The 17075-nt window shown below is 42.0% G+C and overlaps 1 protein-coding gene across 1 annotated transcript in view; it reads right to left on the bottom strand.

Moving 5' to 3' along the window:
• rimbp2a (RIMS binding protein 2a) overlaps positions 1 to 17075 on the bottom strand; it is a gene marked incomplete at both ends in the record, with an annotated part of 119275 nt that overhangs the window by 19100 nt on the left and 83100 nt on the right. Inside the window, 4 exons of the mRNA XM_083657321.1 lie at positions 6865 to 7016; positions 9976 to 9999; positions 10948 to 11769; positions 16400 to 16509. Of these exons, the coding sequence (XP_083513447.1) occupies positions 6865 to 7016; positions 9976 to 9999; positions 10948 to 11769; positions 16400 to 16509 (1108 nt within the window). The remainder of the gene's footprint in view (positions 1 to 6864; positions 7017 to 9975; positions 10000 to 10947; positions 11770 to 16399; positions 16510 to 17075) is intronic.

Genomic DNA, 17075 nt, shown 5'->3' with positions numbered 1-17075 from the left:
CTGCTGCGGCTTAAGCACTGGTAGCCGTTAGCATTTGGCCTCTCTAAAGCATAGCTCCCGAGCTAGCTACTAGCTATATGGCTATGCAACTACATTGAGGAAATGAAAACAGCTGTTAATGTTAATGTGGGAATCATGGTGGAACCGAATAAAAATGTTTTTGTTTGATACTCTATTCTGTTGTATTGTCATGTGAGAATGAAAACAGCTATAGTAATAGTACTTCAAAACAGTGGTTCTCAAAATGTTTCCACATAAGGATCCTTAAACTGAATAATGTGATGCTAGGTCTGTTGATCAAAATAACACCTATATCGAAATCGGATTTTAGCGGACCATACAAGCCGGGGCTTCAGAGCTGATCACCTGGACACATTTTACGGCGAAATTATCTGATAAACTTGTCTGTGCAGCTCTGTGGTGATCAGCTAATGTCTTCATAGCATTGTGATTATGATTTAATGCATTATGGAAGATAAACGCTGGAAGGCTGGGTAGCATTAGCTAACGTCATCCAGGCTACAGTAACATTAGGCTATTATAACTATGAAACGCAGATTCAAACGTTACAATAATAAGACACAATAGGAGCGTTACCCTACTGTAGCTAGAGAGTAATTTCAGACCACCAGATATCACCATATTTATGTTATTAAATGCTGTAACGTTAACGGTAATTCTCATGTGTATGGTTTATTTATAAGCATTCATTGATTGAAGCAGAGTGCTGGTCGGTTAAGTTTCTCTGTAGTCATGTCCTCTGCTCCAATCTTCGTTCGTAGTTTCTTCTGTCTCTCGTCCAGCAGCTGCAGATGTCATCATTATCCACGTTATTGATGATTATTTATAAAAAAAATCTCGTGTAAATATTTTGTGAACGCACCAATAGTTAGAGAAGGAAACCTCTCTTTGCATTTTATTTTGTTTTTTAATAAAAGTAGGCTACTTGTGATATCTCACGTGGTCGATCATCATTGCAAATTTATGTGAACAGCTAGGTTTAATGACAAATATGGAATATCACCCAAGGAAATACCACGGTTTAATGCCAACAGATAAACCATACAGATTTGTTGTAATTGTGAACACATAAGGGAGCAAAGACATGGTTTTCAAGTATAACACAATGTACAACTTTTATTCAAAGACAGGATTGAAAAATATAGGTCACTTGTATTCACTTCAGTAATGTCAGGTCTCAGTCGCATTCACGCTAACCTCTTAATGTCTAGCTATAGCAAGGTTACATCTGGATTATGTATAATATACAGAATTCAAAAACCTTACTTCCAACAATTAACTAGCCTGCACTAACTACTGCACAGTAACGTGTACAAATATTGAACGCAACAGTCTCGTTCTGGAGCGAACCCCTCAGCTGAATTCACGTTGGAATATGATATCAAGGCTTGATACATTTGATTGTAGCTACTCATACAGCAGTGTGGAGCTTATCTAGCTAGGTTGCATCTGGAATATGATATCAAGCCAGTAATGTCAGGTCTCAGTCGCATTCACGCTAACCTCTTAACGTCTAGCTATAGCTAGGTTACATCTGGATTATGTATAATATACAGTATAATACTACGCTCGCTAGGTCATGACATTCACATTAACGCCTCCAAAAATCTACTGTAGCTAGCTAGCGTTAAATAGGTTTATCTGTAACCACGCTGAAATGTGAGGGCATTAATATTTCTAGCTAGGTCAAACACACCTTAACGTTATGAGTGTGGCCGTTTTTGATTAACATTAAGTCCACGATCAAGTCTAGCATTTCGGTATATTCCTACCTCTTAACATCTAGCTAGCTAGGTTGGATCTGGAATATGATATCAAGGCTTGATACATTTGATTGTAGCTACTCATACAGCAGTGTGAAGCTTATCTAGCTAGGTTGCATCTGGAATATGATATCAAGCCAGTAATGTCAGGTCTCAGTCGCATTCACGCTAACCTCTTAACGTCTAGCTATAGCTAGGTTACATCTGGATTATGTATAATATACAGTATAATACTACGCTCACTAGGTCATGACATTCACATTAACGCCTCCAAAAATCTACTGTAGCTAGCTAGCGTTAAATAGGTTTATCTGTAACCACGCTGAAATGTGAGGGCATTAACGTTAATATTTCAATTAGGTCAAACACACCTTACCGTTATGACTGCGGCCGTTTTTGATTAACATTAGCGTTAAGTCCATGATCAAATCTAGCATTTCGGTATATTCAGTGTGTGTGTGTGAAAAGGATGTTAGCATGCTAGCATTATTAGCACAGAATGTATACAGTCCATGGTACAACGTTAGGCCTTCAAGTCCTGAGGCGAACAGCGCCGGAGGATGAAGTCTGCAGACTGGCATTCAGTGTCCAGCATAACAAGCACGCCTGTTTCCTCATCAGGTTGGCAGCAGCTGACCAGTTGCCCTTCTCCACAATACCTGCGGCTGATGTGGGGCATGGCACCCTGGTCTGTTTGGAAGGGTATCGAATTAATACCTGAAAGAATAAACAGAGAGGACGTCAGTACTTACATTGCAAGTTGTGATAAAATAAACAGATCATGACAGGAGTCTATCCAGAGAGAGAAGGAGAGACAGCTGTTGAGGTTGAGGTCTGTTGATCAAAATAACACCTAGCGTTATCGAAATCGGATTTTAGGACCATACAAGCCGGGGCTTCAGAGCTGATCACCTGGACACTAGATACTCTGACACAGAAAGGCAGACAAGCTAGCAGCAGGGATCTTGTCACACTGATCCCAGATAAACTCGTCTGTCTAGCCAGCTATACAATATTACTGTAGCCTACATAATACCACAAGCTAAATGCAGCATATGCCATATGTAAGGCTGGGTAGCATTAGCTAACGTCATCCAGGCTATAGTGACTAGACAGAGAGAGATGTAGTGTGTGTGTGTTGTTTTGCCAAGGCAGGCAGGCTAGCTAGCTAGCAACGTAGCCTTAGATTAAAACTAAAGTACCAGGAACAGCGTTACATTTATGATCTTTTAATGATGTTAGTAGACACATGTAACAGTATAGATCACATATTCTTACCTGGAAATCACACATCGATCCGTAGGCCAGCTCTGAGTCTGTTTACATTTTGGGCGGAGGGGCTGCATGGTTGTAGCCATTGCGTGCTAGCAGTACTGAAATGAAAAGTGTTAGCTCCCGTGCTAACAACAAAGGTCGCAGAGTGATGACGCCATCTGTTGCACTGCGCATGTGCTCTGTGTGCTAAGCTGGTTGGCTGATGGAGTGGTCTATCAAAGGAGGTACACCCGCCCCTCCCCGACGGCAGAAACCGGTTTGAATGGCTCATTCTCCAGACCATAGTGACTCAGAACAGGTCTGAGAGCAGGTCACGTGGGGGATGGGTTTACCCAGGCTATGGAAATTGCCCTTTCCATGCCATCACTGAAGGCAGCATTCAAAGAGAAATGCCTTTTCCGAGCTCTCTTGGCCTTGAATGCACCATTTGTAATAGGCCTCTGCATGGAGCAGTGTTTTTCTAAACCGCCCCTGAAGGCACCAACCCAAAAACGCACGTGGCCCGTCCCCACCCACTCCAGCAGTGCGCACTCCACTCAGCCAGAGCAACCATGCAGACGGACAGCAGCAGCACAGGCGCACACAGTCTGACAGATATATCAGTCAGTCAATGTGAATCAGGTATGTATGTTTGTCAAAGTCTCATCCTAAAATGAGATATTCCTCTAAATCTGGTTAAAATCGGAATATTTAAAATGAGTTATACCCCTAAATTGGCCTTCAAATTGCCTCAAATTTCCGCGGCCGCCCTCCGGACGGCGGCTGTAGTGCCCTTTTATGAATTTGAGCCCCTGCCCCTCTAATGTTCTCTGCACGTCCCTGCCTTTGAGCAGATTAAAGCCTGGTTAAAGTCGCTCCTGTCCTTGCAGTGTCCAGTCATGATCAGGTGTTTAAACTGGCAGTAGATGCTGGTGACCACTCCATTTGGTAGTTAAAAAAAAAACGTCAATCAATATCAGAGAGGGTACCCTGAGAACTATTTTTTTTAGCTCTAAACCATTTCCATTTTGAGGTGTATATCAGCTTTTGTGGTTTGGTGAGGTTTCATTCTGTCCATTCGTCCTCCTGATCCTTCAGGTCTTGTTGTGTTTACATATTGTAATTATTTGTATTTATTGGTTTACTTTTAGCAGGTTGGTGTCTATATATGCTGTTAGGCCCATGTGCTTAAGTGATAGTTTTATTTGAAGTAAAAACCCATTGTCATTGTTGAATGTAACTGTCACAGAAAACAACAGATGGGTGTTCATTTCAAGACATGATGGTGTGTTGGTATATTGTGGTGTTCACCAGAGGGAGTGAGAGACTTTACTCTGGCTTTCACAGATGATTGAGATACCTGCACCACCACTGAATCATAGGTAGGTGGCACTGTGGTGTAGAGTATGTTGAGGGCACATTATGAGATGACATAATGTCATGTTCAAAAGGCAGACACTTGACTATTAACACTCCCTCTGTCATGTATCCTCTCCAGTGTTGGGCAAGTTACTTTCAAAATGTAATATATTACATATTACTAGTTACTTTCATTTGAAAGTAATAAGTTACTTTACAATATTACTGTCTGTGTAGAGTAACTCGTTACTTATTACAATACTTTTTTGGATTACTTTTACCAAAACAACAGCAGCAGCAGAATGACATGGCCGCCCCGGAACATCCCGAAAAATAATTTCAACCGCCTTGAAGTCAGTGTAAACAATCCAAAATTCTAAATGTTATTATTTTCCTTTGTTATTGTCATCTATAGTGGTTATTTGCATAAAAACACATTATTTGATGGTGCTTTGATCAAAATAAAAAAAGTAACTCAATTTGTAACTTGAGTTACTTGACAAAGTAACTGGTATAATATTACTGAAATCCTATAGGTAATAAGTTATATTACTGAGTTACTGCTAAAAGTAATATATTACATGTAATATGTTACTTTTGTAATGAGTTACCCCCAACACTGATCCTCTCTCACCTATCATCTACATAAAACACAGGTAAAACAATTCACTCACCTGTATGTAAACTCATCCCCTAATGCACAGTCACTGACGCTGAGATGAACACTTGAATCGTGAGTGGTGCTCTTGTCCAGGACTACTGTCATAACCATGATGCCATGACACCTGTCATTAACATGAAGGAGGCTTTAGGAATGTTTGTAACAGTAAATGATGTCACTGTTAATGCAATGTTGACGTTGTTTGAGATGTCTTCGTTATGACAACTTGACATGAACCAACACTGTGTAATTACACTTGATGATATCTTAATGAACAGTTCAAATTGTACCACTGTTTGTTGAGGTCAAGGAAAATATTAATGACACCGTTGTGAACTCATTTGAAAGTGTCATTGCACTTAATGACATCTTAATGCCTGCTATCATGTCATGTTTATGACATGGTTATGTCAAGTTGTCATAACGAAGACGTCTCAAACAATGTCAACATTACATTAGCAATGACATAATTTACCGAATGACACTTAATGACAAGAGTCGTAAATAGGGCTGCAACAACTAATCGATTAAATCGATTAAAATCGATTATTAAATTCGTTGGCAACAAATTTGATTATCGATTCGTTGCCCTTTTGGCAATTTTTTTTTTTTTTTTTTTCTTCCCATATTTCATTTGAGTTAAATTCAGATTATTGAAACTGGATTAGCCTGACCAGTTCTACTTGTTTAACAAGCTGAAGCATATGCTCTGCCTGTAATTCAAGAGAAGTCTGCCTTTTAATTTCATATTTAATTTTAGTTCAATTCAGATGATTGAAACTGGATTAGCATGGCCCCAGTTTAATTAAAAGTTATGACCAGTTTAACTAAAAATCATATAGCCTGCCTGTGATTCCTTTTTATTTCATATTAGTTAAATTCAGACTATTGAAACTGGATTAGCATGACCAGGTTAACTTGTTTTATTATTATTATTATTATTATTATTATTATTATTATTATTATTATTATTATTATTATTATTATTATTAACTTGTTTAAAAACATATAGGCATGTAATTCAAGATAAGTCTGCATTTTATTTCATATTTCATACAGTTCAAATAAGACTTTCTGAGCATGACCAGTTTGACTTGTTTAAATTTAAAAACATATAGGCCTGTAATTCAAGTCTGCCTTATTTCAATTGGTTTTTAGCCCTAGTTGCACTTCTGTTGCACTTTTTTGTTCATTTGAAGTTTATAACAGTGCATGAAGGCATTGTGTATTAAATTAATGCGCTATTTTTTGTGCAATTAATTTGAGTGGTTCAAAAAAAAATCCGAAATTTGGGTCGCGACTTCATGACAAGGAAAATAGTGGGTCCTGAGGCTACACCAGTTGAGAACCACTGCGTTAAAGCACTTTATTTAAGAAGATATGAAGATATCTTTTGCACTTACACCATACATTTGTATGTATTTTGTATTCGTTCATGCCCTGTCAAAGCTATTTGATGTAGCAAAGCCCGGTGAGTTTTTGTTTAACAAAAAAAAAGTTGTTTTTCAATAAACGGATGGAAACAATATCAGTGCATTTTTTAATCCGATTAATCGATTAATCGACAACTAACCCTACCGATTAATCGATTATCAAAATAATCGTTAGTTGCAGCCCTAGTCGTAAACATCTGTAACGCCTCCTTCATGACGTCATGTCATGGTTATGAATGTCATGTCAGTCGTCATATCATGACGACTGAGGGTGCATAAGACTCATATGCATCCTCAAGTAAAGTGTTACCCCCTCGTTCAATCAAGTGGTGTGAAATATAAATGAAGCATGCATGCTAAGTTGCTAGCTCACCCTCTGTCCTTTAGTGCAGACTGCGTAGCCAAGGACATTTGCCCCATTGGATGTCCCTGTGGGAGAGAGGAGGGGGGGCTTCCAGCGCACCTGTAGCACCCCTGGAGCCTGGCCACAGAGCACCTGAACCTCCTGGGGAGGATTGGGAGGGCCTAGTAGGTAGGAGGAGAACAGGGGTAAGAAGACATGTTTACGTATGGTTCCTACTGACAATGGATGGCTGGTGTAGCACTAACATACCAAAAAGAGGGAAGTGTGTGAAGCATTCATTAATGCACAAATGCGCACACCATGCACTACTATGCCCAGACACAAGGGGGTGCAAGGTGGGGGGCAGGGGGGCATTCGTGACACAACAAACAACTTTTTTCTCTCTCAGTGCTGTAACAGTTATTGACATAATCATGTGACAGGATGATGAAAAGACCTTGTGCAAACTTTGTATATCGATACACACGACCCATGCGGATACTTGATGGGATGGTGCGCGGTAGCGAGGCACATTCATGAGAACAAGTGTGCTGTTGTCAATTTAGTGAAATGTCACTTAACTATTTTAACATTGCTTTCAATAGAGAGGCAAAGTGACCGCCTACTTCCTGTTTCAGCACTGTACCAGAGATTTTCATCCGCCATTTATTTTCCCATCCACATTTCGTAAAATGTTTATATAAAAATAGTTTTACTGGTTCAAACCAAACGCTACAGATATATTTAGAAACAGGAGAGTTCGCATAACATTTCACTGAGACCAAAACGTTAAAAAAAAAAGCGGGTTTAACCCTTGTACCCTGCTGCCGCGGAATCCTCAATTTAATCCTGGTCCATCTGATGGACCTTAACGAGAATACTGTACTAATTTATAAATATTAATTTAAATTTTTAAATTTTTGACTGTTTATAATTCATTGGTAACTTCTTCCCTAATACCTCATACCAACATTTCATACCTATTCGAATTTTAACCCCTCAAATGCCAGTGTACAGTAAGTACAGTAAAAAAAAAAAAAGTACATAAAAAAAAAAAAAGGTTTTTTTTTCCATTTCCATAAAGACAAACTGGCTTTGGGTCTGATATTATGGGCAAGTTGGGGTGTTTTACAAAAGTCACCACTGCAAGATGCCTAGTATCAAAGATTCGCAGGCATGATGTCACAATAGCTATGACATCACTAGCCTATGACATCATCAGTGATGTCATGAGATGATTTTTTGTCAATAATATGTCACTGATGACATTACTGATGATGTCACAGACATTGTGACATCATCAGTGGGTTTTTGTATTTTTTGTGATTTTTTGTAAAAATAGTATTTTTTCATATTTTGAGCCAAAAATCCAAAAAGCGCATGTTTTGGACTACCAGCCATTTTCCCCAAAAAACACAAACGAGCTTTAGTCCAGCATCTATCCTGGTCTAAAGGCTTCAAATCAGTAGTGTGGACTGTCAAATTCAGTTTTATAATATTTTCCCATCTTTGGCATAGGAATGAGTTTTTTTTACATTTCATGTAAACTGTATGGAATTGATTGCTATGCCAAAACTGGGGGAATATGGGAAAAAAAAAAAAAAAGTAGAAACTACAATTTTAACCCCTTGAGTCAAGGTGAGATGTGTAACATCAAGGAAATAATGATTTTTTGAAAAATTAGCTGGAAGTCAAAAAAAAATGTTCTTTTTGTGCAAAATTAACATTGAAATCAATGGGACAACTATGCAATGGACTTTGAGACCATGTAACTCCCCCAAAATTTCTACCAACTCCAAGGTTAGATATTAAGGTCAAAGTTCAAGGTATTTGGTCCAGGATGCCCGCTGAAATAAATGAAATAAATTAATTTTGTAAAAATTTGCTGGGAGTACCAATAGAGTGGTTTCAATGGAAGTCAATGGGTCCATCAGATGGACCAGGAGTAAATTGAGGAGTATTTTTGAAAATAGGTCTTAGGATCGTATAAAAATGATAACTATGATTGATTTTTGTCAAATACCCCCAAAAAAATACCTAGCCTTAGTTTTAGACCATATACTCAAAAAATGTGGAAACGCCCCATACGCGAATGCAGGAAAAGTCCATCAGATGGACTAGGAGGGTACAAGGGAAATATTTTTTCGATGTTGTTTTTTTAAGTTTTGGTCCGAGTGAAATGTTCTATGGTCTCTCCCGATTATAGCGTTAGCTGAACCGTTTGGTTCGACTATTTTATAAGCATTTTATGAAATGTCTATGGGAAAATAAATGGCGGATGAAAATCTCTGGTACAGTGCTGAAGCAGGAAGTGACGTTCCACTTTGCCTCTCTATTGCTTTTAATACAGCACACTGCAGAGTTGTGATGTGGAATCGTCTCGTGTAAAACTGTACTGTCATATTTTCTGAAACTCATATCTTCTCTAGTAGCTAGTAATAGTTTAATACTCTCAAAATAAAATGATATAGGGCCCTGGGCCACGTCAGAAGACGGTTTTGTCTGATGTGCAGGAGGAGACTGAGACTGAGTGCAGGCCATTCTTTGTCTCTCCTGGGTCTCTCCTGGGTCACTGGGTAAAACATGCACAGCTAGGATGGCTGCGTTGGAGCAGAAGCAAAATGCACACTGATACAATGTGGTCATTTCAGTGAGCAGGTGAGGAGGTGAGGTAAACGTTCCTCCAGTGGCATTCCTTTATAGAACATCTGTCATTCCAGGCTGAGGAAACAACTCGTCAAAATGACAACTGCTCATATCTGGTGGTGCTTTGTTGTCATCTAATTAGTGGTGTGCACTGTGTCGTGAGCAAACATGGGCAAAATTGTATTTGAAATTGGTTTCATATATTAAAGTGTGCTTAATTTACTAGACATTTTAATAGAGACAACATGGTATTATTATTATTATTATTATTATTAATATTATTTTATGCTAGAACCCTAATCAAATGCTATTTTGCCCAGATCTCATCATCAGTTGCCCATGCCAAACATAATTTATGCCCCACTCATTCTCAGTTTCATGACTACAGCTGTTTCCCAAAAGTATCATAACACTAATATCATCTCTGCCCATTTTGTGTTCGGTAGAAGAAGATGGTTTCATGGTGAAACTTGTGGGAAAACCTTTCATTCTGACCTGTTCTGCAATATGGAGTTGGACCTAGACAAAATACAATAGACAACAATGGCAGGGTAAGGCAGTGTCTACTCTTCCTCGGCTGTGTCTCCTGTATGAGATGTCACAGCACAGTAGCATAACCTAATCTTTTACATGTTATTACGCTCTCTATTAACCCATTGATACCTGATGCAGCATTTGTGTGTGTATCCCTTTAAGACCGCGAACCGCGTTAACGCGGTTCACGGTCTTAAAGGGATACGCACACAAATGAGGGATATACACGCAAATGCTGCATCAGGTATCAATGGGTTAAAGGAGACAGTAACACACAATGATAACAACTGTAGTCCTCCAACGTCTATTTGTCCGACATTAATACTATTTCAATACATGTAAAAGGCAAACATGTTAAAAAAGTTAGCCTGGTAAATAAACCATCCTGGTCACGTTTTCATTCTCCGCCCCCAGCCATTTCAAGAAATTATAAAGTGCACGGGACCAATCAGGGACCTGCCTCGTAGTTGATAACATAACCGACCAATCAGTGATGCTGCTGGCAAAACAGTATAACTATGGCGGCTCCTTGAGCAACGAGTGGTAACGTTAACCTCAGTAGAGTAAAAACAGCTGTAAGTGCAGCTATCGTAGAAATAGACTCAATAACAATTAAAGAAGAACAGGAGTTTCTTGGTGGAAAAGACGTTTTCTATATCCTTCCAAATGGATTTGGATTGGATTCGGCTACGCTGATTGGCTGAAGGAGTTGTCTGTCGATGAAAGTACTCCCGCCCACCCACTGAAATCATTAAGAGAGTGAGATCACGTTAGCAGGATGGTTTTAGCCAGGCTGGTGAAAAGTTAGACGTCTTCCACACGACTACATTTGCATACGGACAACGTCCACAGACTGTGGCAACGTTAGTAGTGAGTATTCATGTGAAACGGTATCTCTGAGATCAACAGGAAGTCAAAATGAGCCTTGCTGACCTGCAGCCAGAGTGCAGAACTCCACGCCCGTTTCCTTCTTCTCCCTCTGCTCCAGAGGCAGTTGCCATGGCACCTGGTGCGGCCGCGCCACCACTGTCACCTTGTACACCGTCATGGCCTTCAGGTTGTGGAAGCGTAGCCGATACCGCCCCGCCTTCACCGCCGCGTGCTCCGCCCCGTCCAGGAACACCGTGTGCGCGTAGTTGCTGTTGCTCGGCAACCAGGAGAGCTCGGCGGTGTCGCGCTGGATGTCGTCCACGCGCAGACCGCACGCCGCCACCACCACGTTGGCTCCCACCAGCAGGGTGCAGCGCAGCTCGTCCGACAAGCCGCGGTCGGTGACGCTCTGCGCCGACACGCGGTGCACGCAACCGTCCAGGTCCAGCTTTTCGAGAAGACACTTGGTCCGGCCGCCGTAGGGGACGCTGGCACGAGGCTCCCCGTCTACGAGCACATTGTAGCCAGAGATGTTCCCCCAGCCCATGGGCACCAGCGGAGGCTCCCAGGCCACGATGACGCTCCGTGCCAGCTGCTTGATCAGGTTGATCTTGCGGGGATAAGGCACAACGTCCTCCGCGAGGTCTTCAGGGTCCAGGAGCCCCCCTGTCCCGTTGCTACAGAGGGCCAAGGTGTTGGCTGAGCCCAGGAGGCCATCCTGGGAGGCCCCTCCATCCACACCCATCAGGCTCAGGGGTCCATGGTCCAGTTGGCACAGGTCGTCCCCTCCCTCCCCAGCCGTGATGGCTAGTTGTTTCTCCTTGTCCTGGACAAACTCCACAAAGTTGGAAGGGACAAGTCCTCGCTGGCCGTCCAGCAGCTCCCCTGAGACACAGACAGAAATAGAGAGGCATTCTTAACTGTTATTGTGAATAGCAATCAATTAGCGGCCAATTAGGCTCAGCGGTTAGGAGCACTGTCACCTCACAGCAAGAAGAACCAGGGTTCGAGCCCCGGGCCTTGAATTCTGTGTTCATATGGATTTCTCCAGGTGTTCCGGTTCCCTCCCTCCTGACATGCAAGTCAGGTGGATTACAGGAAATTGTCTTTCCCTGACTTCTGCCCAATTCATGCTGGGATAGGCTCCTCCCCCCTGTGACCCTGAATTGGAATTCACAAATAAATGCAAAGTTGTATATACCACCCCCCCCCCATTTTTTATCCCATTTTTATCCCCCATTAGTGCTAATTCAATTTTATTTATCCTGGTTGCTGCTCCACCCTCTGCCGATCTGGGGAGAGCCGAAACTGGCTCCATGCTTCCTCCGAGACATGGGCAGTTAGCCAGCCGCTTCTTTTCACCTGACAGGGGAAGCTTCACCGGTAGGACATAGCACGTGGGAGATTCACGCTATTCCAACCAGTTCCCCTCCCTCCGAACAGGCGCCCCTAACGACCAGAGGAGGCACCACTTCAGCGACCAGGATATTGCATGTTTTGGTGTGGGGTTCCTATATGAAGGAAACCCCCAGGGGGCACGGGGAGAACATGCAAACTCCACACAGAAAGGCCCTTTTTGACGACCCCACCCAGGCGGTGGGCACTCGAGGACATGCGGACGGGCACGCACTCCTTCAGCGCTCACAGCGTCCCAGGTGGGAATCGAACCCAGGACCTTCTAGCTGTGAGGCGACAGCTCTACCACTGAGCCACCATACCCCCTAAAGTTATACCATTCACTCATTTTCACATGAACAAGCTATGCCTATGTAATCATCTGAATCCACTTTGTCCTGGTGAGGCAAGACTAAAATCATGCTAACAGGGTGCACATTCATCCTCTGCTTATGGAGTCCTAGCCGTTTTAGATTGACAGCGATATCTGAAAATGTATTTATTCATTTATTTAATTGTTTGTTTGTAATAACATAATACTTTATTAATCCCTAAGGAGAAATATATATTTTCTCCCCCCCCGCTTTACATGAGAATATTTATGTCCATGCACCGTAGTCTCACAGTGGATTTGTTTCAATGTTTCAATCTATGCTTTATCTTCGTCGGGTCAATTTCAAATCAGGTCAATCAAACTACTCGTTCACACAAATATTGAATGAGACAAGAGATCGATGAATAACACGTTCCTATCACTGTCTCTCTCAATAATACTGTTTATGATGCTGAATATGATATGATGCTCTTATTAGGCGTGGGAAATCACCAGAGACCCCACGGTACGACATTATCTTGATACTGAACAATACAATATTATCGTAATAATTTTTGTGTGTGATATACAGTATTGCGATTTATTACCTTTTTTCAACTGCAAATGATGTCCCCAAAGGAAAAAACTGTCAACAATTTTTTGTTTGATCTAATAAGGTAAAGTTTCCAGTCTGTTCCTCTCAGCAAAATGGGAGTGTCCAGCAGACAGACTGACCAACACTGTCATAAAAACCTGTCAACAATTGATACAATAAAATATTGCAATACTTGGCTTTTGTGTATCGATATAATATTGCAAAAAAAAAAAAAAAAAATGCGTTACTATGCCGACGCTGTACGCCGGCTCTTGGTACTCTAAAGTGTGGGTGGTTCATGTGTCAGACATCATCACACACACAGTAGTGACATAGTCCATGTTGGAGAGCAGGCAGCCTGCTGCAGGAGACACCAGCATTGACCAGCTGTCTCCATAGGAAGACACCACAGGGCCTCCATCTAATGATGCCCCCTGCACACGTTCAAATGGTAACAACTGCTAAAAGTAGCCTGCGCTCCTCAGAGTGGAAAATAATGACTTGAACACACATGATGATCGCTGAGAGCTATTGTTGTTGCAGGGTGAGAGAGTGAGTGAGTGAGAGAGAGAGAGAGAGAGAGAGAGAGAGAGAGAGAGAGAGAGGGAGAGAGAGAGATGGGCGAAATGTACTTCTAATCCACACATAATGCACTATTCCCTAAGGTGTCAGATTGACTCCTGGTATCTCTAATGGTATCTTTTATATTCTCTCCAGTAAACACAGGACTGTGAAGCTTCTCCTCTTGAACATCTGATGATGGCATCTTTTATATCCTCGGAAAAACACACAATGTGTGGACCAAAACAGCTCAGCAGGCACAGTAGAATATAAGTAAGTAATTGTACCTGTGTACTGCAAAGAGTTTAACAAACAGAGTACATCTTCAAAAAGGTGACACGGGCAAGAACAATGCCGCTTGCGGTTCCTAACAGCTCCTTCTTTCCATTTTTGATAGTTTTATATTCTCTCCAGTAAACACAGGACTGTGAAGCTTCTCCTCTTGAACATGTCTAAGAACTGGGAGACGTTAGTGGTGTTGCTGCTTTTGAACATGTTCAGGAATAGCACAATTTAGACACTGCAGACAGTCAATGCAAGTATATAAAAAAAAAGTGTAATTTTCTCCTGAAGGCAAAACATTTGTCCTACAAAGATCTCTCTGTCCATCATTCTGTCATTCCATTGTGTGGACCAGTGACATCACTGGTCCACACTGACTCAAATGAATAACTCATTAACTCAAATCAACTCTCAATAACTGTCACACTAGATGAATGACTTCAAAACCGTTTACAGTTTCAGAGTTGATTTGAGTTCATGAGTTATTCATTTGAGTTAGTGTGGACCAGTGATGTCACTGGTCCACACTTTAACACTCAATAACTGTCAAATTAAATGACAGACTTCAAAACCGTTTGCAGTTTTCTGATATACTACTGGTGTTCTAATGATACAAAGCTGGTTGAAAATGGGCGGAGTGTTCCTTTAAGTCCATGTGTGTGTTTGTGTGTGTGTGTGTGTTTGTGTGTGTGTGTGTGTGTGTGTGTGTGTGTGTGTGTGTGTGTGTGTGTGTGTGTTTCTGTGTGTGTGTGTGTGTGTGTGTGTGTCACGTGTGTGTGTTTGATTATTAAACCCTATGGATTAGTCATCAAGCTAAAAGGGTCTAAAGGCCCGCGTCTTGACAACACAAGGCTCCTCCAGGATGTGAGCGCCCACAGCCAGTGACTCAGAGGAACACTGTGCTGCCTGGCTGGCTGGGGAGGGATTAGAGCTGGGCGGATTAGGGATTAGCAGAGCCTCCGCTGGAGAAGCCTTCATAATTCTAAAGAGATTAGAATAAGAATCAATTCAATCACCGGCTACAAAAAAAAAAAAAGTGTGCAGGAATGTCTCTTGGTGATATCGATGCTGCAGAGACATATTATTGACTTCTTACGACGGTTCAAAATTCATACGGACACACATTGTATACGAGGGATCAGCCGGGGAGCATTTTGGTAAGCAAACCCCGGGTCACTGGGTGGCGACGGCCACGGAACCCTATGGAGCGTGAGCTTTGGGAGGCTTGAGTGTCTGACTCTAGCCGGCTGACTCTGTTTACATTAAGAAAACTGCGACAGTTCACACAACTTTGCACGCATACCACATGCATGTATGCCGCGGGGTTCCGCATTTCTGGGTGGCAAGTGACGTCACGCTGATTCGTCCTGATTCGGGACAGCAGAAGACACTTTATGGACAATTAAGCAATAGCTCACGACAGGCCGTGGGATATGGTTATTATCACAAGTAAGGGGCGTTTTCCCCGTCGAGCGACAACCCCCTTAGCTGTAATATAATAACCATATATCACAGCCTGAAGTATTGCTTTTATAAATTGGTTACCAAGTATGGCAATATGAAAATAATAGACACACTCCAATATAAATTGTTTTTACTAATAAATATGTTCAAAATAAAATAGGCCCTCCTGGCTGTCTGCAGATAGAGCGAAGCAGTTGCTATGCAACGTAGGTCAAGTTACAGCAGCTAGCTAGCAACTAGCAACACAGGCTATCTCCGGTTTAGCTAGTAGACTTGGTAGTTTTAAAACACAATCATCTCAACAACCGAGCTTCTTTTGACCAGACAGCGGGAGCTTCACCGGTAGGATGTAGCACATTACATTACATTACATTACGTCATTTGGCAGACGCTTTTATCCAAAGCGACTTACAATAACACATTTTTGTCAGCAATAGAGCAATCAACTATGGAGCACAGTCTATGACAACTACAACTTCTGAAGGAACAGTGGTACAAGTTTAGGTTAGTGGTACAAGTTTAGGTTAGTATTTTTTTTTTTAAGAAAGAGAGAGAGAGAACGAAGTTAGATTAAGAAGGGCCCAGATGGAGCCTGAAAAGGTGAGTCTTTAGTCTTTTCCGTGGGAGGATCACGCTATTCCCACCAGTTCCCTTCCCCCCCGAACAGGCACCCCGACTGACCACCAGAGGAAGGCCTAGTGCAGCGACCAGGACAAATACCCTCAATCCGGCTTCCCACCCGCAGACAGTGACACTATAGCCAATCGTGCCTGTATGGACGCCCGACCAAGCCGGAGGTATCACGAGGATGCGAACCTGCGACCCTCGTGTTGGTAGGCAGGGAATCTACCACTACACTACCCCAAACGCCCATCCACAAGAGTAAAACTTATTCTGATTCTCACCTTCATAGAAGCCATCATCGTCCATGTTGCCGTACACGTACAGATATTTTCCAGCCACAAGGGGGAGTTCTGCTTCAGGGTGCTCGTTTGGTCCATCGTAGGGGTTATAACTGGAAGGAGAAGTCATTTAATAGTCCATCCATGTGCCTTTCATTTGTGGTTATCATGATATTATTTTTGGTTATCATCATATATCACCAGCTCAGTGGCCTTGTGGTCTGAGTGTCTGCCCTGAGACTGGGAGGTTGTGAGTTCGATCCCTGGCCGAGTCATACCAAAGACTATAAAAATGGGACCCATTGCCTCCCTGCTTGGCACTCAGCATCAAAGGGTTGGAATTGGGGGGTTAAATCACCAAATGATTCCCGAGCGCGGCACTGCTGCCGCTCACCGCTCCCCCAGGGGATGGGTCAAATGCGGAGAACAAATTTCGCACACTCAGGTGTGTGACAATCGTTGGGACTTTACCTTTATTAGTTTCTTCAGTGATTTGTTCATGTTATTCACTGCTCAAAATATAGGAAACAGGTTTTTTCTATACTATATTAACATTAACTTCACAAGAGGGTAGCATGTGATGTATTAACATTATTAATTTAACTCAGTCTGTAAATCTCATGTAAATCCAACGTAAATTCATATTTATCATCCACAGAACACTTCACCACTCATGTAT

The sequence above is a fragment of the Poromitra crassiceps genome (genome assembly GCF_964638095.1).
Source record: "Poromitra crassiceps genome assembly, chromosome: 21".
Taxonomy (NCBI): Eukaryota; Metazoa; Chordata; class Actinopteri; order Beryciformes; family Melamphaidae; genus Poromitra; species Poromitra crassiceps.
The sequence above is the reverse complement of the archived record's forward strand: the minus strand, read 5'-3'. Positions and strand labels throughout refer to the sequence as shown.